The sequence below is a fragment of the Martes martes genome, assembly GCF_963455335.1.
Source record: "Martes martes genome assembly, chromosome: 11".
Lineage (NCBI taxonomy): Eukaryota > Metazoa > Chordata > Mammalia > Carnivora > Mustelidae > Martes > Martes martes.
Genome location: NC_137899.1, coordinates 90708672 through 90732161, shown reverse-complemented (window position 1 = coordinate 90732161; position 23490 = coordinate 90708672). Strand labels below are relative to the sequence as shown.

Here is a 23490-nt window from a genome sequence, read left to right as displayed (position 1 = left end):
TTCTTTCTTGACTTTAGAGCAGGCCTTTAATGATTCCATAAAGACTCATTTATTAAGATTTGTTTCACCAAGAGATGGAAAAGGGATTTGTTTTAATTTAAAGTAAGCAATCACTAAAACAGAAAAGATGAGAAATCTATCCAGTTCTACCTGCTTCTAATGTGTCTGGTTCGTCTGGTCTCTGGGCGATCTGTAAGTAATACAACAGAGAGCCATACAGGTGTGTCCTCACTCGCTGGAATCCGCCACCTAAGGAGATACATAGTAAAAACTTTTCTTCAGATTAAAGTTAAAACAAATATAAAAGGCATAATTTATAAGAACTTTAGACGAAAAAAACCTGTCTTCAAAATGAAGTCCAAGAGTTTCTTCAATATGATGTGAAGCGAAGAATCTCCAATAGAAGCAAAACCCACCACTGGGTTCTCTGCTGGAGGAGGGGAGGCGAAAGAACTATCAAGCATAAAAGTACAATGGGTCTCTCCGGGTCCCAAGACTAATGGTTGCTTCTGTTCTGTGCGAACGGCTTGGCTTAGGTGAGCAGTCAGGGTGAACACAGCACCTGCCACCACCGGCATTAACTCCTGGGCTGCTTCGTCATCCAGGATCTTAAAGCAGAAAGACAAATCAGAGTGAGGACTCCGCTTTCAGCTACAAGTCATTAGCAGGCTTTACATGCATTTAGCTTTTCAACTACCATAAGAATGTAAGAATGGAATGGCACTGTTCAAAGAAAACAAAAACTAATATATAGAAAGAAATTTAAACATGATGCTGGTAAACACGTGTTCCTAACCAGAAGGGATTCCTATCAACATTCCTTAGGTTTTTTAACGTACATTCACGTAAATGGCCTCACCACCAGTGCCCCATCCAGTATGTCCGGGGTGGGATCTATCTCTGTGTATCTTTAAAAAGCTCCCTAGATAATTCTGATACACACTTGGGTTGAGAGCCACTACTGTTCAGAAGCCTTTCTCAAGGGAAGTCTTAACAATGGCAGTGCACAACTCTATTTATTCCTAATAGAAAAGCGGGGGGAAAAGGATGGTAGCAAACTGTGTTTAGATGGTATACAAATATCTGTTCAGCAATATAGGAAGTAATTATGAAGTAAGAAAGTTTAGGAAGCAATTTAGGAAGTATGTCACCTTGTCATGCACATCTTGTAAAATATCACGAATAATCAGTTGTCGATCCTCTGCCTGAATGAGGTCCTGGGGACAAGCTGTCAGTATAATTTCTACCAGCTGCCTCCATGACTCTAATACATGACGTTTTGCATGAAGACACTGCAGCAATTTGTTTCTTCCTACCACATACTGAAGTATAGTGCTGATTTCCTAAAGCCACAGAAATTGAATCACAAGGTTACCGCATGGGCAAATGATATCTTTTATCAACCAGAGTCCTATTTTTTTTTTTTTTTTATATTTATTGGGGCACCTGGGTGGCTCAGTTGGTTAAATGTCTAACTTCAGCTCAGGTCATGATCTTGGGATCCTGCGATCAGGCCCCACGTCAAAGTTCTCACTCAGAGGGGAGTCTGCTTCTCCTTCTTCCTCTCCCTCTGTCTTGCCCCCACTCATGCTTGAGGGTGTCTCTCAAATAAATAAAGTCTTTTAAAAAAATAAAATTTATTTATCTTTTTTAAATTATTTTTTTATTTTAAATATTTTTAAAATTTAAATTCAATTAATTCACATACAGTGTATTACTGGTTTCATGGGTACACGTCTGTGATTCATCAGTCTTATGTAATACCCAGGGCTCATTACAACACATACCCTCCTTAATGTCCATCACCCAGTTACCCCATCCCTCCTCCCCTCTACCCTCTAGTAACCCTCAGTTCATATATCTTTTTTAGTAATCTCTATACACAATGTGGGGCTCAAACTTCATGACCCTGAGACCAAGTTGCACACTCCTCCAGCTGAGCTAGGCTGAGTCCCAACAGAGTCCTATTTTTAACACTGTCTGTTCCTCCGAATACACTTACAGTATACTTTGGAAACCTTCCACATGCATGTCAATAAGCAGAGGCAGTATGGGTAGAAATGAGCTTTTTAACCCCATCTTCTCTTTGTATTATCTACTTACACTAACTGTGGAGCACCAGAGTTGCCTATAACTCAAGGTCAAGGGCACGTTTCCCTGACACATCTTTTATTTCTTTGCCTCTTGCTTTGGCCTAGCTAGCTGTGATTCTTCCCACCTGACGTCTTACCCATTCCTTCCCACCTGTGATGACAAATGACTCTCTCTTCCCTAACTGACAGAGAGCAAGGGAAGTCTAATATGCAATATGGACAGGCTGCAAATCTTTAACTAGTGTAGCAGAAAAAGATGTTATTTCCTCTGGATCCAGACGTTAACTTCAGTTTAGAGTATCAAAGTTTTAAAGTCAAAATGAAAGATTCCATTAACGTTTAATTTTAAATAGTTTACTTATTAATCAACTACAAGTCAGTTTACTGTTTTGTTTTCGAACTGGCAGTTAAGTCGTTAAAAAAGGTTAAAACTAACACATACTCAACAGGGCTTACCTCCATTAGCAGAGGTCGCTGTCCTATGGCTGCCATACCCTGAAGGGCATTTACTTCAGCTACAAGAACCCTATGGAGAAGCTATAAAATTGAGAAAAGAGAAAAATCAGACCACTGCAGACACTGACAGAACACTACCTCTAGCAATTACTATAAACTGCCCTAGAGGGAAAAGTTTTGGATACCTTTACATACCATCTTCAAGTGGCACCCTCTAGTTTCTAGTTACAAACTTTAGGTATCCCTCGCATTACTAAGCAGTACCAAAGAGCCTCTGTAGCAGGTCAGTTTGTACAAATGCCCTTGGATATCTTCTTCCTACTAGTGAGGCCATTACCATTTACCTGGTAGAGAATTAAATAGCTAAAATCATTCCACAGCTGGGCAGTGTGACTGCTCTCAGGAAGGTGATGGGAAACCTTTTAAAGAGGTAAAGTTAGTGTGGCTTATTCAGTTTCATTTCCCAGCTATTTGAAAAATGAAAACCACAGCCAATAAACCAATATCCTTATCAGAAAACAACTGTATGGCTCTATTTTTGTCCAATGACTCAAAGTCAGAAGCGCTTGATACTGCACTTCATTGACAATTCAGAATAATCCTCACCTTGACATTGCAGACTGTCTGTCCCCGTAAATTCTTGTGTTCACAGTTAGCAATAACTTGTTCGATCTGGGCCCGATCAAAGAAATCTAACTGCAAAGGCTCAGGGATCTCCTGACTGAAGTCAATTGAGTCAAGAATACTTAAAATTTTTCGACGTACTAGGAAAAAAAAAAAAAAAAGTAGTTCAGATTTACTTGGGACCATCAGGAGAAGAGCAAACCATTGTACTCAGCTCACACCCAAAGGCAGTGCTATGTTCAAGCAAGTCCAGCAACAGAAGACTGGGTTGAAATCTAAATTTGACTTTATTTCTAATACACCCATTTACAAAAACATGTTTTCCATTCATTCATCCTAGTTTTAAAAAAATTATTTCTGAATGGCAAATAATCCTTTCCAAAGCTTTTCTATACCAGTTCAGAATTTGCAGATACAGGAGTAATAATTACCTTCTGAAATTTTAAGCAATTTAATATATACCTATAAAGTCGTTACAGATTCAAAGGGCTTTACCTTTTGTAGCAGTGTCAAAGTGAAGGAACCCAGAGACAGACCTATTTTCATCTTCTATTCCTCCTTCACCATCTGTTAGAGCATCAATAATGGCAGATTAGGAAAAGAACAATACACTTGTAACATTTATTTAGAAATAACAAACATAAAGTATTTCTTTTCTAGGTCACTGCTGCTAGGTCAAAGAGCCCTCTGCAAAAGGATAATTGAAATGCAAAGATGATGAGGACTTACCAACAACATTCATCTAATTCTTTCCGTCCCTAGGAGATCCACTTCACAATTGTAAAGAGGATAATCACAACTCCCAAAGAGGCAGGACCCAATCATGCCAGTGAGATGATTAGAAAAGCTTATGCTTAATTTGCATGCATAAGACACATTAAAATATCATGGGTCACGCTGGCTCAGTGTGACACACTCCACTGAATATTTGTGGATATGAATATAGCAGAATGTGGATGCTTCAAACAATAATAAAATGACAATTATGGGATGATTTAAAAATTCTGTGTTTTAAGGAAGAAAATTCTAAAGACAGAACAACTTATTTGGCCTACAATTACATGCTAAGCACAACACTGTTGTGCTCGCATTCACACAGACCAGTCAGCAGCACAATAAAACAAACGTCAACGCGCACACGCTGACCTGAGTATGGCTTCACGGGCATGTCATCCAGTAAGAGGTGCAGGAGCCTCTGGGTATGTGACCGCTGACGATTCAGAGAAGTTACCCTTAGTTCTATGGAGGCAGTTTTCATTAGCCATGACATCTGGTTCAGCATAGACATTTCATACTCTGCAAGTTACATAGAGATTTGGTTTCAGAGAGTAGTAGTAACACAGGATCGTAACAGACCTAAATTCTGTAATTCATCAGGTATTTTTCGACATAACACAGTCAATAACTTCTGAAACCTGCCATCATAATAATTCATCACTCTAAGGAAATTAAAAAAGCAAAAACAGATGGTAAGAGAGAAAAAATAAACAAGTATATGTCTATAAAAGATAAGCCAAAGCAAATGAAGAATATGAGATAATCAAGCTTCCATTACCAGAATTTTACAGAGATCTACAGAATTATAAGCCTGTCCTATTTTGACATTAATATGGAACTTCATACTTGAAAAAAATTAATTCTCAAATATATAACTTGTAAAAAAAAAAAAAAAGCCCTAACATACAGTTTGACTTTTATTTTCTAAAGCAAATATATAATGCATAATTTTATATCTCTTAAGATAATCAAGGCCACCTGATTTAACACGGAATTAGCGTTGATCTTTATACCATAGCCGTGACTCAAGAGCTACAGCCATGGCCCTGAGCCGCCCTATGGCTATGGGCCTCAATAGGGGCCACAAGGTGACCAAGAACATGAGAAAGCTGAGGCCCAGCCACGACAGGCACCTCATCAAGAACACCAAGTTCATGTAGACATGATCCAAGATATGCTGTGGAGCCACTCAAGGTCTCCAAGGGCAAGGGGCTCTCAAGTTCATCAAGAAAAACGGGGGGACCTTTTTCTTGACACCAACACCAAGAAGATGAGACGAACTTCGCAATGTCCTGGCAGCCATGAGGAAAGCAGCTGTCAAGAAGGACCGAGCCCCTCCCTACTCTGGGCATACTAAAACCTTTCCAGAAACAAGAACAAAAATGAAACTATATAATTAGAATTGGGAATCACTTAAAGCTTTTGAATTCAATATTCTTAATATGCCTGATCTAAAGTCTTAATTTCTAAAAGTATAAATATAAAATACACCAGGGGTGCCTGGGTGGCTCAGTGGGTTAAAGCCTCTGCCTTCGGCTCAGGTCATGGTCTAAAGTCCTGGGATCGAGCCGTGCATCAGGCTCTCAGCTCGGCAGGGAGCCTGCTTCCCCCTCTCTCTGCCTGCCTCTCTGCCTACTTGTGATCTCTCTCTCTCTCTCTCAAATAAATAAATAAATAAAATCTTTAAAATACACCAAATACTACTACTGCCACCAGCTCTATTGCCAACAGGCAAAACTAGATTCACTTTTAAAAGACAGATACAGGGGTGCCTGGGTGGCCAGTGGGTTAAAGCCTCTGCTTTCAGCTCAGGTCATGATCCCAGGGTCCTGGGATCAAGCCCCGCATCGGGCTCTCTGCTCAGCAGGGAACCTGCTTCCCCCTCTCTCTCTGCCTGCCTCTCTGCCTACTTGTGATCTGTCTGTCAAATAAATAAATAAAATCTTAAAAAAAAAAAAAACATAGTCTCATGCAAAAAAAAATAAATTAAAAAAATAAAAGACAGATACAGTAATAGATAAGACAATAACTTTTCTTCCTAATTAGATAGAAAAGAGGGTTTCTTAAAAAGCTTGTTATATAAACAAAATCTTGGGACTAAAAGTAAGACATGCTTAATAGGAAAATGAAGTGAAACATTTTTTGTTATTAGATAAATCCCCAGGGCTCTCAAACCACCACTCTAAAAAGTAGAGTAGTAGCTGATAACTCTTAGTAATAAGAATTTATTATGCAATCTGTGAGCTTACATTTCCCAAAACATAAAGATGATACTAAATAATCTTAAAAAAAAACACCACAGACTACAACTATCTAGATATAATAAGAATTCAGAAAATTGTTACAAAATGATCAAAAAGAAAATTATATAAAGTAGAATCCTATAAAACACAGGTAGCCTGGGATTGTGTTGGCCCCGTCAATAAACTCCCCTACAGTTTTCCACTGTACTGAGTTTTCCATTTCTCATGTCAAGACCTGAATTGGTTTCAATATATACACAAGAAATAAAAGTAAAACAAGAGATTGTAATTAAATACCTTCACTCAAAAAAATCTGAATTTCCAGAATCATCTTATATAAATATTTTCTTATCTCTTCAACACAATTTAAAATTTTTATTTGGTAGTACAAGGATAAATTCTATCCCTGGCAAGCTATTTTTAAATAATTTTATGCCAGCAGCTAGAACATGAGGCTTCTTGAGAACAATTACAGAAGCAATCCAAAGTAACAGAGAAGCAAAGTAACAAAATGAAAGCAGAATTCCACAAATACTGTAACTGCTACCCCCCACCACCAACACTGTACAAATAAAACCAGGCAACACGGACTTGACAAATTAGTTATTAATGGTATGGGAAAATAATGTCCTACCTTTGTTAGAGAAAGGTAAATGTTGCAACTGAGAAAATAAAAAGTCCTGGCTGGTTCTCAAGTACCTCATGGTGGGACCGGAAGTGTCCGAGCAGGCGCACAACTGATAGATCACCTGAAGGGTTAGACATGCACAAAGCCCTAGGTCATTTTCTGTGCATTCAAAATTTTAAGGTAAAAGGTGAACCAGAAACTAAGACCCATCAGTAACTCAAGCAAAATGGATAAACACACATAAAACACATGCTCAGGTACAAGCAGTTGTTGGCAACCTGACGCAAGACAACATACTGGAATATAACTGAGAGTGCTGTTAATACACACAGTTAAGTTTAGTATTTTAATTATTATTTTTTAAAGATTTTTATTTATTTATTTGACAGAGAGAGAGATCACAAGTAGGCAGAGCAGCGGGCAGAGAGAGGGGGGGAAGCAGGCTCCCCGCCGAGCAGAGGGCCCGATGTGGGGCTAGATCCCAAGACCATGAGACCACGACCTGAGCCAAAGGCAGAGGCTTAAACCACTGAGCCACCCAGGGGCCCCTTTAATTATTATTAATAGCAAAATACTCGAAGTAACTTCTAAAAACTATACTTAATTTATCTGACTCTCAGGAAGATAAAAAATTTACCAGAATTGAAGCAATTAAAAAAAAAATAGAAAGAAGATTCACAGATTAAATTAAATAACAAATATAAACTTAAATAAAAACTTAATAGAAAATAATGGAATTGAGGATAATAGCTTTTACAACAAATAAAAGAAAAAGCAAATACCTGTAATATATATTAAGCTCTCCATTAGGTACGAGTATCATAAAGATTCAAGAAGATAAAATGGCAAAGAATATTTTACATGAGGACAAAAAATACAGCCCATCATTCAAAGAAAAATGTCCAACCTTTTCAGTAATAAAAAAAAAAAATAAGGCAATAATAAGGCAGGTCTCTTACTGTAACAGCAAAATTTTTAACTATAGAAAGCAAATCCCAGTATTTGGCAAAATGGTAGTGAAAACTTCCATCGGGGTGGGGTGCCTGGGTGGCTCAGTGGGTTAAGCCTCTGCTTCAGCTCGGGTCATGATCTCAGGGTTCTGGGATCGAGTCCCCGCATCAGGGTCTCTGCTTGGCAGGGAGCTTGCTTCTCCCTCTCTCTCTACCTGCCACTCTGCCTACTTGTGATCTCTGTCTCTCTGTCAAATACATAAATAAAATCTTTAAAAAACATTTTTTTTTCATCTGTGAATGTTTTATAAATATTTATTAGATGCTTTCCATGTAATAGGCATTTTAAAATCATCGGTTGTTGGCTCTATTTAGTACCTACTATTACTGTCATGATTACTTACAAATTAAAATCTGAAGTCATAAAACTATTCATATCCTTTGATCCCACAGTCTATCGCCATTATTTGTAAACTCTGCACTTGTAAATTCATCTAGGTGTTAAAACTTACTTGTAACTCCAGTCACCACGCCTGCTCTTGCACTCACTCAGGAGAAGGCACAGGGCACCAGAACATCCGAGCTGCCCACCTTACATGATTTTAGCTGAGGCTGAAGAAGGCAATGCTCTGTCCTGATTTCAGCTTTAATGTTGTAACAGCTGTCCTTTGTATATATTGTATGTGATCCGTTTTTCCTATTTTGTGCCTTTTGTTTTTCATATATTGTGATTTCGCTATTTAAAATAGCCCCCAAGCATAGGGCTGAAGTAAGTGTTCCTAAGTACAAGAAGGCTAGGACGTGCCTTACAGAGAAAATACAGGTGTAAGGTAAGCTTCATTCAGGCACGAGCTATAGTGCTACTAGCCTTGAGTTCAATGCTAACGAATCAACGATATGTATTAAGTAAAGTGTCTTTCAACAGAAACACATATAACCAGGTTATTGAATTACTGGTTGAGGAAAATGCTGGGATCTGAGGCTTATAGGGTTCTAACACTATGTTTTCCCTAGGAGCAAAGACTCAATATTCACCAATTCAGTGTTCATTGTGAATTTATAAAACCAGTAATGATGATCAACTATAAATCCATGTCTGACCTTATATTCTTAAAAAAAATACAGAACAACAGGGACACCTGCGTGGCTCAGTCAAGCATCTACCTTCAGCTCAGGTCCTGATCCCAGGGTCCTGGGATCAGGCCCCACATCGGGCTCCCTGGTCAGCAGGATGCCTGCTTCTCCCTCTCCCACTCCCCCTGCTTGTGTTCCCTCTCTCACTCTCTCTCTCCGTCAAATACATAAATAAAATCTTAAAAAAAAAAAAGAAAGAAAGAAAGAAAAATACAGAACAACAAAAAGTAACTGAAGGTGTTGGCTAGAACAGAGTAAAGAACTTGGCAACGATCTATGGTAATTTACACTGCAGCAGCACAGGAAGCCGTCAGCAGAAAGAACTACACAAACCATGTCTACATAAGGAAAAAAAACTAAAAAGAACACAAGGTAAAACTTGAATCGTGTGGTTGCAGATGTACGCTGGTCTTCTAGATAGCTGTGATGCTATTTTTGGTACTCTATAAGCAAATAAGCATTTGAGAAGCTAATACTGAACTTCTCCAAACAAAACAAAATCAGTTATCCATATTAGGTGGCCACTTGAGAAGATGATCTCAGGGTTCTGGGATCGAGCCCCTGCATCAGGCTCTCTGCTCAGCAGGGAAGATACAAGATCTTCTCTATTGAGAAGATACAAGAACAGATGCTCAAAGATGTGGGAGAGGCCACACTGTTGGAGGGAGGACATGGCAAGTGAGTTCCCGAAACACTACAAGCCATTCTACAAGTGTGTGCCCAATAACGTTTTCGTTGGTCAGGACGGTGGATACAAACCAGAGCATCGGGCGAACCAGGGCCCGCACTCTGACGTGGTGAAAATCAGCAGAGCTGAGTAGCAACGCATCTGTTTTCCCGTCTGTCAGACTTTCCCCCACCGCCCTCTCCCCACCTCTGTCTTAAATCTGGCTCTGTTCACTTACTTCACCTGCCTAACTCCTCTAGCCTCCTTTAGCCTTTAGCCTAACTCCTTTAGATTAAGCTTATCAACTACTTCTACCTAAATATGTCAAATTCTAGAGCACTGCTAAAATGCACATCAAGTTCATTCCCCCATTTTGATTCTGAGAGAGATCTAGCTTACAGGCCTTCCTTACAGGACTCACAGTGAAGGACTGTTTGGACAGCCAGAGGACAGAAGAAAATTGTAAAGAACTACAAAAAGAAAAATGGGAGCATAATGAAGAAAAATCTCCAGGTCACTAGAAGCCAACAATGCCTTTCTTACTCTGAAAATGTGAATCAAGGGTGCTACTGAAATTAAGAAATGAGTTGCACCTTAGAAAGCCTAGTTTTTCAAACACAAAATGAGTAAGATGAGAAATAATCAAAGTGAACACAGGCAAAACAGAAGCTCTCAGTAGAGTTTCAACTTGGCACTAATTTGACTTTCCACCACCTTACGTTTGGCTCCAGTGCTGGAGTCACGTGGTTCTTTAACAGCGCTTTCACCCACAGTCCTACACTCTCAGCTAAGTCTCACAACAGCCCACCGCACACACTAGACACAGACAAGTTCCATGCCACACCCAAGCTGATGTAGCTAGTTAAGGGACAGAGATGAGAATCAGAGGTCTTCTGACCCAAATCCACTACAATCTTCACCAAAAAGAAACAACTTGAAACAGCACCACTGGACACTTTCTACACTACCGGGTCAAAATCCTTCTCAAAAAATCTAATTTCCCTCATTTTTCAAGGGAGTAACACGTAAGATCTATACATCTATAGGTTCTTGGGGTTTGTGCTCCATGGATTTTATCTATAAATGAAAAACAAGCCAAACTACCAAATGAACTCACTTCAACTCAAGTCTTACTGTTATACTTCCAGATCTGTGATATATTCAAGCATTTCTTAAATCTCTCCTACTAAGTGCTATTAAATACAGCCTTCTGTATACCTGGTAACACAGTTCGGCGAGTTGAGGAGATTCTCTCACTGCCACCGGGCCTGTTCTCCCTTCAGTTCCCTTCTCCAAGATGTTTAAAATGGCGTGAAGGCACGTCCGAGGGCAACCCAACACTCCTACGAGAAACCAAAAAGAAATTCAGCTTTTCAAATTTCTGCATTAAAAACCTAAAAATCCTTTTATAAATATTAAATTCCATAAATATATGCTCCACTGTAAACACACTTTCAAATACTGACATAGAATATTAATAAATTCTCCAAGGCTTAATTTGTTGACTTAGATCAAAGTTCTAAAGACTTACCTACCATATGACCTCTCACTTCCAGTGAATTATCCCATGAGCCCAGAATTCAACGAACAACCAGTTAGCTACATAAAGATGAAAAGAAATCAATGTCTTTGTGTCCTCTGGCTATACCTGGATCTTGCAGGTTTGTGGTACTGACAGGTTTCTTCAGTTCAAAGCCCAGGAGGTAGAGAGCAAGGTTGGGGGGGTTGCGTTCCAGAGAGGTGATGAGAAGATTCAAGATGTGGATTCTTGTTTCATGACGGATTCCAGCTAATTTCTTTTCAAGTTCTGATCCTTAATGTGGAAATTCATGACACAAAATTACTAAACAATAAAAAGGTCCAGATAAGTTTAAATACATAAAGCTTGTATTCCAAACCTCCATATTCTCTTTAAGTTCACTTCATCAGCCATTAGAGTGCAGATTTGTTTAAAGCCTTACATGTTTGTGCTAGCAAATTCTCAAACTTCTCTTTTATCAACAACAGACAGTTAACAGTTTTCTTTATATTATTTATACAGAGTTAAAAAATAATACATGTTAGTAGAAGACATACCCTCTTCTAGACGTACAAATTCTTCTGTGTCTTCACTATCCAAACACTCCACAAATCCAGCCATCAGCTTCTGACTTACACTCTGAGGTCATATAAAGATTTTTTAAAAGACAAATTATAAACTTCTTAAATATCAGAGAAACTATGATACACATTCTATGTATTATAAACATTTGTCTATAAAGAAAAAAGGCAAATCTCTAAAGTATTTAGGTTTCAATTTCACTTTTAATAGGAAACGCAGTTCCTTAAATTGCCATAAGTTAGCTCTCTATAGAAATAAAGAAACAAATATTTTTTATTGGTTTCAAAACTCGCTTCCCTAATTTTCTTTCCCAAAATATCAAACCAGTTTAAAAAAATAACATTAAATTGCCATCTGATGACCTCTTCGTTGTATACCCAATGCTATGAGATCTTAACTAAAATATAAAATTCTCAACTTCTCTCTTTAGAATTTATTTCTGGGTTGGGCTGAGAGATTAGACATTGCCCAATCTCCTCAAGGACTCTAGCAGGATATTAAAATTGGTAATAATAATTCATACTCAAATGTATATGAGTGAGCTAAGAACCATCACTTTCCACATCTCCTCTCATATAGTTTTTGTGGGGTTTGTTACAATTGATTAATGGAACTTTACTTCAGTATGTGGGTGATACACTGATTATTAGCCCAACAAAGGAGGACTCTGACAATACAATCCTACCTATCATGTAGTTTTCAAGAACCTTATCCAAAAGCTAGATCAGACAGTGGTTTTCAACCTGGGTGGCACTGCCACTCCAGATGGCACTTTGAAATATGTGGGGGCATTCTGAGTTGTCACAACTAGAGTTTATTACTGACGGACAGAGGCAGGGGACCAGGGATGCTAAGAGTCTTGCAATATAAGGGAGAGTGATACAAAATGAATATCTGTCCCATCCAAAATGCCAGAAGAGTCTCTGTTTTGTTTTTTAACAATTTTATTTATTTCAGAGAAAAAGAGAGAGTGCATGAGCAGGGGAGGGACAGAGGGAGAAGGAGAAAGAGAATCTCCCCACTGAGCACAGAGCCTGACACGGGGCTTGATCTCAGGACTGTGAAATCATGACCTGAGCCAAAACGAACACTCAGACACCCAACCAACTGAGCCACTCTGTCACCCCAAGAGTCCCTCCTTTAAAACACTGTACATAACAAAATTCAGCTACTAAGGAGTACACAAAATTCAACTAGCTAAAGTAGTGCTTTCTAATGTGAAGATACAAGGGGACAAATACTTATAAAGAGGGGAGAAAAGCAGCAAATTCCCCAAAGGCAGCTATTCAGCATAGAAACGAGTTATCCAGAACAGGAAGAGATTATAAATCAGAATAATAGAATAGCATCTGGAAACTGTCTAAAGTGCAATATCAAATGAAGTGACACAAATGGAAATCACCAGAAAGCCACAACAGTAGACAACTCAATAGTGAGACACATTCACAACCGCACAGGCTCAGACTATAGTCAGAGTGACCGACAGAGTGAAATAAAGGATGCAAACACAAGCAGAAGCTACACTTAGAAACCTGATCACTTTAATGTACTCAGAGGAGCAAGAGTCTCACTCCGCCTGCCAGGCACACACCACAGTGTCTGCAGCATCACTGTGGACGGGACACTCTTCAAACACGAATCACAGCCCAGGACGTGGATAGGTTTTCACCATCATATACACATACACTTACTCTCACAGAATTTTTTCATAAACACGAGTAAGAGTCCTCCACAGACTCTGTGACTTCTACATGCACTCAGAATGTACCAAAAGAAATAACAACAACAAAATCAGTTACCTGGTCATGTGTAAAATCTCCAACCAATTTTATCTGAATATTGGAGTTGCAAGAGATACAGCAGAGGATCTTGGCACTTTCAAAAGCCAATTCCGGATTAGTATTGCCATGATACAGGTATCTTTAAAGCAAAAAAACATTTGAGGAACAATGTGACGAAACTTTTGGCTTTTCACACCTCTCAACAAGGAACATTTAGAACCAGGGCATATAGCACTCCTGGGTAAATGAGACAAAGGTTTCCGTTCTAACTAGACGCAGTCTGTTGTGGGTTGAACTGCATTCTTCCAAAATTCAATCACTGATATCCAAACCCACAGTGACCTTATTTGGAAACAGGGTCTTTGCAGACAGTCAATCAAGTTAAGGTGAAGTCATTACAGACTACATTCACAGCCCTAGTCCAATGACTGCTTATTAAAATTAGGGGGGATTCAAAACAGACACACACACAGGGAGAACACCATGTGATGCTGAAGACAGCAATCAGGGTGATGCCTCTACAAGTCACCGAACAGCAAACACCGCCAAACAAAGCACTGGAAGCTAGGATATATATAGTGAAAATTTTTCTTCCTAGCTCCTAACCGCCAAACTTCCAGCTTCCCTAAAGGAAACAAACTATATATAATAGTGATATAAAGTATATATAATATTATATTGTTTCCTGGAGTTGAGCATCTCTCGTGGTTTGCCTCCCTCTTAATTTTCATCTTATTTTATTTTTCCTTCCCTTCCCCTATGCTTATCTGTTTTGTTTCAGCCCTTCTACTGTTCAGCTATTGTGGACACTGCTATTATAAAGATTGGGGTGCATGTGCCCCTTCGAGTCACTGTATTTGTATCCTTTGGATAAATACCTACTAGTTCAATTGCTGGGTCATAGGGTAGCTCTATTTTTTAACTTTTTGGGGAACCTCCATCCTGTTTTCCAGAGTGGCTGCACCAGTTTATATTCCCACCAACAGTGTGAGAGGGTTCCCCTCAAGGAGACAAACAATAATAAGATAATGTCACTTGATACTCAGAAATGTTTAGGATGTGCAACCCATTAGAAAGAAAAAAAGAAACTATAAAGGTCAGAGTAATTAAAATAAGAAGGACTAAAGAAGGCAAGAAAAAAATGAGCCCCCCACCCCCACCAAGTAATGAATGAGGGAGCTTACCAGATTTAGAAATCAAAGATAGAATGCCCATGTGATTTATTTCATCATTTTTCTACCTACAATTGTAACTTACCTGGCAATATTCACCACATTATCAGCCTTCTTAGTTCTGGGATTGATTCCCTGTAACAGTTGTTCTAAAGGAGAGACGATCAGAGCCAGCTGACTCTCTCTCAGAAGATCCATAAAGAGATTTTCCTTTTGCAGAGTCAGATTGAGAAGTGCAAGGCAATGCTGTACTGCTTTCTCCAAGTGTTTCTTCCCTACAAAAAAACACAAATTGAAGTTAGAAAGTTTTACGTGAACCTTAGAAATGCACAGTTCTTAGGAAAACAAGCTAAGGGACAAATTCTGGACTTAAAAAGCCTTCAAATGTTCACTTGCAGCAGCAACTTCATAAAACTACTCACCCATGCCAATTCACAGTAATTATCGTAACTTAAGAATCCTGTATGCAGTGGCTTCTCAGTCGCTTTCCCTTAGCTCTTCCTTAATTATTTGGAGAAATGGTTCCCAGACTGGGGGGTGATTTAGGCCCAAGGGGACACTCGGCAAGACCTAGAGATACTTTTCGTTGTCACAACTGGGAAAGCACTACAGGCATCTAGTGGGTAGAGGCCTACAGTGCACAGGACAGTCCCCACAATAAAGAATTACATGGCCCAAGATATCAATGGCACCAAGACTGAGAAACTGATTTAGAGTAATACATACTCACTGCAGAAAATCTGCAAATAAAGAAACTGAGAATTTGAACAGGATCATCTGCAATCCCACCATTCAAATTTAAAACATGGACTCTGGAGCCAAACTGCCTAGGTTCAAATCAGAGCCACAACTTACTGTAGAAAGATATGATACCACTTTGTTGCATCAATTTCCTTATTTGCAAACCGGAAATAACAGTATCTAATAATAATAGGGCTTTTGTACAGATTAAATGTGTTAAATGTGCTTTTAAAAGCACCAAACGAATATTAAGCACTCAATAAATCATGATAATTAGCAGCAGTAATGATATTGAATAAAACTTACTGAACACTATGAACCACCAATTAAGTACCTTTACAAAAACTATACGGACAAGAAAACAAAAAGTACATTAGATTTAAATTTAGGCATGTTACAGATATTAAAGTGAAAGAAACATGATTATAACTACTGATTAAAAAAACACGCAATGAGACAAAGTGATAGTGAGAGTCTCTGTACTGTACTTTCCTTTTAATATGCTTTCATTGCATGACTCACTGGAAACATCTATGGAGAATCTCACAGTGAAAAAGAACTTCAGAAATCATCTCTTTCAAACCCTCCACTTACAAAAAAATGAAAATATGAGAACTGTTTTCATGACATTAAGACATTCAGGCACATACCAGGGAAAGGGGCATAGGTATCCAGCTGCTTAACACCTTCTTCCAGTAAACTAAGGGCAAGCTCCAACATTGGTGACTCATTCAGAAGATGATACATGAGACTAAATCCTGGTGGCTTGTAGGCTATGATTTCTTCTCCTAAATAGAACACAACACAATCCAAAAGATGAACAGTTAGTATTTTTGTCAGACCCTTGATTTATATGAAAATGTATGAAATTTGTAAATTAAATGGCATCTAAATGGGCAAGGTTCAATTTAGAGACAAGGACACAAACTGTATACAGCTATAATTCCCAAAAGGGCTGTTTTGCTCAGAGCAGTTAGTTACCTATAACATGTTAACTGTCCAAGAATCTGTAAGGCAGGGTTGTCCTTCATTCAGCAAAATTTTACTTTATTTTCTCTTGCTCAGAACAATGAAAATAACTAAAATAATGTAACAAAAAAGATTACATTCTAACTTAATTCACAAACTTAGAAATAATTTGTATCTTATAATTTATAAATTACAAATAGCCTTATAAATAGTTGACAGTTTATCTGAAAGTGACAGAATTAAATTACCTTGTAATTCCACAAACTGGTCTACAAAATCTTCCAGTTGAGGCTCATAATCTCTAAGCAATTTATAAAACACCTCCAAAACAACCTCAGCAACTTCCCACTACAGAAAGAAATAAACATGACAGTAACAATAAAACAGTCCAAGGTGATAGCCTTGCTAGGCTTTCCATTCCTCCCACTTTTCTCCAGAACATGAAGAAGCCCCTTCTCTGAAGTGTCAAATACTTCCTATTTCCTCTAAAAATCCCAGCTGTAAAGGTTCTCAGACATCATCTAATCACCCTTATTTCACAGAGGAAGCAAATGAAGCTCAGACCATGAGTAACTTCCCCAAAACCATAAAACTTGGTAGCAAAGGTACTGGAAATCAAGGCCTGGACTTCTGTTCCCAGACCAGAATTCTACCTAACGGCCCTAGCCAAAAAAGTGAAGAGGACTCAATCACTGCTCCGCTTGCCCCCTAATAACCCCATTAACACCTTTCTGTTAAAAAATGTTTTTAAAAGCCATGTAACAAGGAAAAATATTTATGCCAAAGGAAAAATATACACAACAGTATAGACAGTAAAATTAAAACTTTATTTTTTAAAAAAATCCATTATATAGAACTTATGAAGGCTAAGTTTGCTAAGTATAGATAGGGTGTTTTTTTTAATTATTATTTTAAAACCATTTCCACCGTACATAATTTTATCAAGACAGAGTTTGGGAATTGGGACTATACAGTGATTTTTTTTTAATTATTACTTTAAAATTATCCACTTAGCTGTATTTTCCAAAAATTTCAAGATCATTTATTTAAATAAAAAAAGGCTTATCACCACACAATAACGGATTTAGGATTGATAAATACACAAACACTGTCTCTAATAATCTATGTTATTTAGATTGAGATCTAAAGATGTTTTTGTGAGAAGCTAGTGTTCTAAAATATAGTAAAAGAAGTTCAACCTGAAGAAGACTTTCAAATGCAAAAAATTCATGAAGTTGAGGAACAAAAGTCTGAGGGTTAAGTATGCTGGGCCGGAAACACAATCAATGGTAGCTAGGGAAAATGGCAGCACTGGAAATGTCCATACGTGTGAATGAAAAAAAAATAACCTGGAAAGAACGTGGCTGACTGAAGCTCGAAACACTTAGGGTCATAATGACCTTTTTAAGAAAAGGCAAATAAGCTACCTAAGACAAGTGCAAAAATGTATCAGAACATCTTGTCAAAGAGATCACCATTCTTAGCATCCATTATTTGGTAGCCGAGGTAATTTGAGGACTTAAATGTACACACCTCTCAGTGTTTATTTTTACTATGTGAGAAGGAAAAATTATAAAGCAACTGACAAAAAATGAATTTCAGGTACTTGAGACTAAATATTAGAAACAAACTATCAAATGAAAGGGGAATGAATACATGAATCATGCTAAAAACAAGTAAGGCTCATGTAGTCATTAGACTATTTTCAAGGAATCTTTGACGGCATGAAGAAGTGCTCATGACACCATATTAAGTGGCCAAAAAGAGATGCAAACTAAACCAATTATTTCAATTAAAATATATATGTATAGGAAGAAGATTAAGTTATCTTCCTTTGGCAACAGGATTATGGATAATATTACTTCTTATATTGTTCTCTATTTTCCTAATTGTCCCAAATTAGCATAAAAATTTTTATAATCCTGGGGCGCCTGGGTGGCTCAGTGGGTTAAAGCCTCTGCCTTTGGCTCAGGTCATGATCCCAGGGTCCTGGGATCGAGCCCCACATCGTGCTCTCTGCTCTGCAGGGAGCCTGCTTCCTCCTCTCTCTCTCTCTCTGCCTGCCTCTCTGCCTACTTGTGATCTGTCTGTCAAATAAATAAATAAAATCTTTAAAAAAAAATTTTTTTATAATCCTAATACAATAACAAATAAACCCAACAGGTTAAAAAACAGAAAATTATACAAATAAAGCAGAAATGTCCCTACAAGATATATCCAAGTGTATTCTGTGAGGCGATAAACAGTATTATAGACTAAGTGAATTACATCAGAACTTGGAAGGGTCTCTTACATAGCTTAGAGGTTATAAGCTTGAATCTGGAATCAGAGTCCTAGGTTCAAATCCTGATCCTGGACCTTACACAAGTTCCTTAACCTTGCTAAGCCTCCATCTGTAAAATGGGAATATTAATAGTACCTGCCTCAGGGTAATATTGGAATTACATAAGATGATATATATGATAAGTTCAGTTCTGAGTGTGTTGCAACCAGAGCAAATATGTATGTAAACGTCAGTGCTCACTCAGCTTCCATCCATCACAAACATACCTGACAGATCATAATACGCCTTCCCACTAAGCCAAGACTTCACAACCCAAAAGCACTACTACATCTATAGAAATTGGTGTGCAAGTTAGGGTTAACTTATTTTAATTCCTAAACAAAATCATCCCAAAAAAGGACAATGTGTTTCCAACTGACAACGGTATGACATTTTTGGTTCAATTTTGGCCCAAATTTGTTCAGTGAAGGATCTGAATGACTACGAATTCATACCAACTAAACTACTGATCACTAAAAAGTCAGTGCTTTGGTTTTAATGCCCAGATTTGAGGGTTTTTTTTTTTTAATGCATATAAACTAATCAGATCATGGACGACACAGTATTAAGACTATGAATTTTTGGGGCACCTGGGTGGCTCAGTGGGTTAAAGCCTCTGCCTTCGGCTCAGGTCATGATCCCAGGGTCCTGGGATCGAGCCCCGCATCGGGCTCTCTGCTCGGCAGAGAGCCTGCTTCCTCCTCTCTCTCTGCCTGCCTCTCTGACTACTTGTGATCTCTGTCTGTCAAACAAATAAATAAATAAAACCTTAAAAAAAAAAAAGACTATGAATTTTACTGACTGGCAAAAGCTAATATGAATTTATAGCACCTTATACCTTTCATAAAAGAAAAAGCAGCAATAACTGAGTAAGGACAAAAAAAAATATTCTCTGAACATTACCTTTTCAGCTGCTCTCCGGTAAGCTCTTGTGCGGAATCGGAGAAATACAGAATCTCTAAGAAACTGCAAATAAGGGTCAAAGCCAGGGGGCCGCAGGCCAGCACCCAAATTAGAAGGAAAAGAGCTCTCCACCAGGGTACTAATAAGCTGGCAAAAAGCCCGAGTCAAAGGGTATTCTTCACACCGGGATTCTATTTCATTTAGTTCAACCTACCAATGAAAAATAAAGACATTTAGTAATATAAAACAATCAGCTATAAAGTGCAAAACATTTGCAGACACTGAGTCATTAATATTGAGCTTATCATCATCACAGCAAAAGAAACCTAATGTGGGGCGCCTGGGTGGCTCAGTGGGTTAAGCCGCTGCCTTCGGTTCAGGTTGTGATCTCGGGGTCCTGGGATCGAGTCCCGCATCGGGCTCTCTGCTCGGCGGGGAGCCTGCTTCCCTCTCTCTCTCTATCTGCCTGCCTCGTGCTCGCTTCGGCAGCACATATATTCTATCTGCCTGCCTCTCTGCCTACTTGTGATCTCTCTCAATAACTAAATAAAATCTTTAAAAAAAAAAAAAGAAAAAAGAAACCTAATGTGTATCACCATTTTTCACTTAGAGGAAAAGACACAAAAGTAGTATATAAATCTAGATCAATCAGATGGGAGAATTTTAAATTCCCACATACTGTTCCCAACTGCAAATTAAAAATAGAAATCTTACATGTTTCTATATGAAAAAGAGACGGTGACTGTAGACAGAAGACAAAAAACTAAAACAAGTAAATTCTCACTTCAGGTTGACTCAAGTAGCCTAATTAAATTGAATTTAAAGCAAACTTTCAGCTTGGATGGCTGCCATGTAACATCCTTTCCCAACTCTGAAATCTAAAGTATTTTGGTTCCTCTCACGAAAAATTTCACCTCCATTTCAACATGGACCAGACAACATTTCAAATGAAAATATATTAAATTTGAAAATTATAGGAACCTAACAGGGTAGGAACCATTTTGTTAATTTTCATCATGTGACTGTACAAATAGAGAACATTTAAACAAAAGGAAAACTTTACCTCAATACCGATAGCTTGCCTCTGGCTTGGAACCCTCACAGTCTGCAGAATCTTAAAATAGTAAGAAATAGATGTTAGGAACATTCCCCCCACTCCTCAATGAAAAGTAGTGGCTCTGCAATATAATAGTCCTATTCCTCCCACACCACATGCATATATCTTATGCTGATCGGAAAGCACAATTGAAAAGTCTCTGGTGGCACTTTCATTAGCAATCGTGTGGGATTCAGGTAGAACCTCTGATTATCTGGGCTTCAGAAAACTGTTAGTTTCTAAGAGCACACAAGAGTATGACAGAAAATTTCCTCTGAGATATTCTAGGAATCATCTTAAGAGGATTTATGGGACGAAATCTCACCAATGCTCAAGACCAGCCCTACAATTAGAACCAGAAAACTAATAATTAAATTTGTTAAGAACAGGTTTGAAAAGGTTTCTTGTGTGGGCAAAAGTTCTGAGTTAAGATGTTCTGACCTGACCTTGCTAGGGACATAAGCAATAAAGGGTATAATTAATTTCACTTAATGTTATGTTACTTACCACTCTTACAAGCTGAAAATATACTATCAGGTAGGATCCTTTAAAAACAAGTCTTGTTCTAAGGGTATCTAAAATGTCTAAACCTAATCATATTTCATTTTCGGTATAAAGCAGCACTAAGCACTTAGAACACTAAGTATGATATATTCACAAATGAAAAAAAATGAAGTATTAATACTAAATCCAAAGTGATTCAGCCTCTCAGCACACACCATCTCCCTTCATTTTGCTCTTATAAAGTAGCATTACATCTTCAGGACACACGTTAGAAAATAACTAGAATATTTTACTCCTTCAAAATGGTGTTAGAATCACAGACTCCTATGTTTTATTGTTTTTTAGACAAACACATATTCCACCTAACTATTTTCACAGAGGTATCTCTGTAAAGCACATCCTTATTCTCCTTTTTAATCTTTGTGTGTGTGTGTGTGTGTGTGTGTGTGTGTGTGTGTGTATATATATATATATATATATATATATATATATACACATGTATATATGGAATAACTATACCTTCACAAAACAATTCCAATAGGCCTTATATCTAAAGAAATAAGTGTTAACAGAGATACTTCGTTCTTCTGGTATGGGACAGGACGACAGAGAAGGAAGCAACAGAAAAGAAAAACAGGTATTCCCCACATTTAATGAGTACAAATAATATCTGAAGGCTTTTATCAGCCTGGTCTTAAAGACAGAGTTGAGGAATTCTGTCCATTTATTAATATCTCACAGACACTGAAAAACAAAGTCTTAAGAGAAGAACCAATCTCCAGTAACCTAGTGAAGCTGTCAGCTGATCTAAGAGAAAAACCTAAGCCTGTTAATTTCTGATGCTATGCTCGGTACTCAAACTCAAACAATTTGCCTAACTGGGAAGCTGCAAATTGGATGCCCCTGCTTCTACCATATTATCAAGCCTCACTTTCCAAACTATTAAATCAGAGAGCTGGTAATACTACCTGAGTGTATTCCAACGACTGCCAGAGGGAAGCAGCAATTTCAGGGGATTTTCCAAAAGCTGCAAGGGTCTTCAGCAGCTCTGCTTTGAGAACAGGGGGAATACTGCATTGCAGGAGTCCCAGAATCACCACAACAGGGGTCCACTGAGGATGTTCACAGAGTGCCAGACGAGCATTTTCACTCTGGGGATCAAACACAAAAGATGAGAGAGACTTTCCCATCTTCAAAACCTAAGAAAAATGACCAGGAATCATCTAAATTGCTAGCACTTATACTGAGTATTCATAGGCTTAATACATACTAAAACAAAGATGAGCCTATGGCTTATGCTTGAGGGATCAAATCAGATTACAGCTCAGTCAGTGTAAAGAAGGGAGGAGAAACAGCATTTTAGAATTACTTTTAGAGCTCTAAGTATGAAAAATAATCCATATGAGGGTCACATAAATCTTACCTAAGCTTCAATCTTTTCTTAAACAATGTAGACTGTTTTTTACTATAATATATGAATGAATACCTTTTAGTTTTTTGAGAAAAAAAAATGAAGATATATATGGTATCATATACCACTTTCCTTTTTGAGTAGGCTCTACACACAGCATAGAGCCCAATGCAGGGCCTGAACTCACGACCCTGAGATCAAAAGTTGGATGCTTAGCTGACTAAGCCACCCAGGCATGCCAATACCATTCCATTTTAATTCAACAAGTAATAACTACTAACATTATGGGGGTTTTTTGTTTTGTTTTGTTTAATATTTTATTTATTTGACAGAGAGAAGGGGAACGTGCACAAGTAGAGGGAGCAGCAAAGGGAGAAACAGGCTCCCCACTGACCAGGAACTCCTATGTGGGGCTCAATCCCAAAACCACGGGATCATGACCTGTGCAGAAGGCAGACGTTTAACCGACTGAGTCACCTAAGTGCCCCCCAACTTTATGTTTTAATGTTTAATAACAAGCATTACTAGAAAAGCCAAAAAGTTAGAAGACACTATTCCTGTCCTCAAGACAGAATGTCTCACTAAGCAATTTTGTTCTAGGAAATAACAGAACAAGTAGAAGAGGTTTCTGAGTAGAAAAATTATGTAATGAAGCTCATGTTTTCTTATAAAGACTAATTTGATAGTGGTGGGTAAGATGGTTTGGTCTAAGGAAAGACTAAAAGAGTAATTCAGTAAATAACTTCTCTTGGTTTTTTTTCTCTTTCTTTGTTTCTTTCTTTCTTAGTAAAAAATGTTTCTTTTTAGCTAAAAATATTCTTGGGGTTCCTGGATGTCTCAGTCGGTTAAGAATCCAACTCTTGATTTTGGCTCAGGTCATGATCTCAGAGTCAAGAGACTGAGCCCCACTTTGGGCT

The 23490-nt window shown here is 38.1% G+C and overlaps 1 protein-coding gene across 1 annotated transcript in view; it reads right to left on the bottom strand.

Annotated features, from left to right (window-relative positions):
• The window catches only part of NUP205 (nucleoporin 205), a gene marked incomplete at its 5' end in the record, with an annotated part of 81906 nt that overhangs the window by 31927 nt on the left and 26489 nt on the right, over positions 1-23490 (bottom strand). Inside the window, 18 exons of the mRNA XM_080818788.1 lie at positions 151-249; positions 341-608; positions 1152-1343; positions 2550-2630; positions 3156-3313; positions 3669-3740; positions 4320-4469; positions 6828-6942; positions 10791-10915; positions 11221-11385; positions 11649-11730; positions 13473-13593; positions 14712-14901; positions 16018-16155; positions 16585-16684; positions 19563-19772; positions 20626-20676; positions 22131-22313. Of these exons, the coding sequence (XP_080674914.1) occupies positions 151-249; positions 341-608; positions 1152-1343; positions 2550-2630; positions 3156-3313; positions 3669-3740; positions 4320-4469; positions 6828-6942; positions 10791-10915; positions 11221-11385; positions 11649-11730; positions 13473-13593; positions 14712-14901; positions 16018-16155; positions 16585-16684; positions 19563-19772; positions 20626-20676; positions 22131-22313 (2500 nt within the window). The remainder of the gene's footprint in view (positions 1-150; positions 250-340; positions 609-1151; positions 1344-2549; positions 2631-3155; positions 3314-3668; positions 3741-4319; positions 4470-6827; positions 6943-10790; positions 10916-11220; positions 11386-11648; positions 11731-13472; positions 13594-14711; positions 14902-16017; positions 16156-16584; positions 16685-19562; positions 19773-20625; positions 20677-22130; positions 22314-23490) is intronic.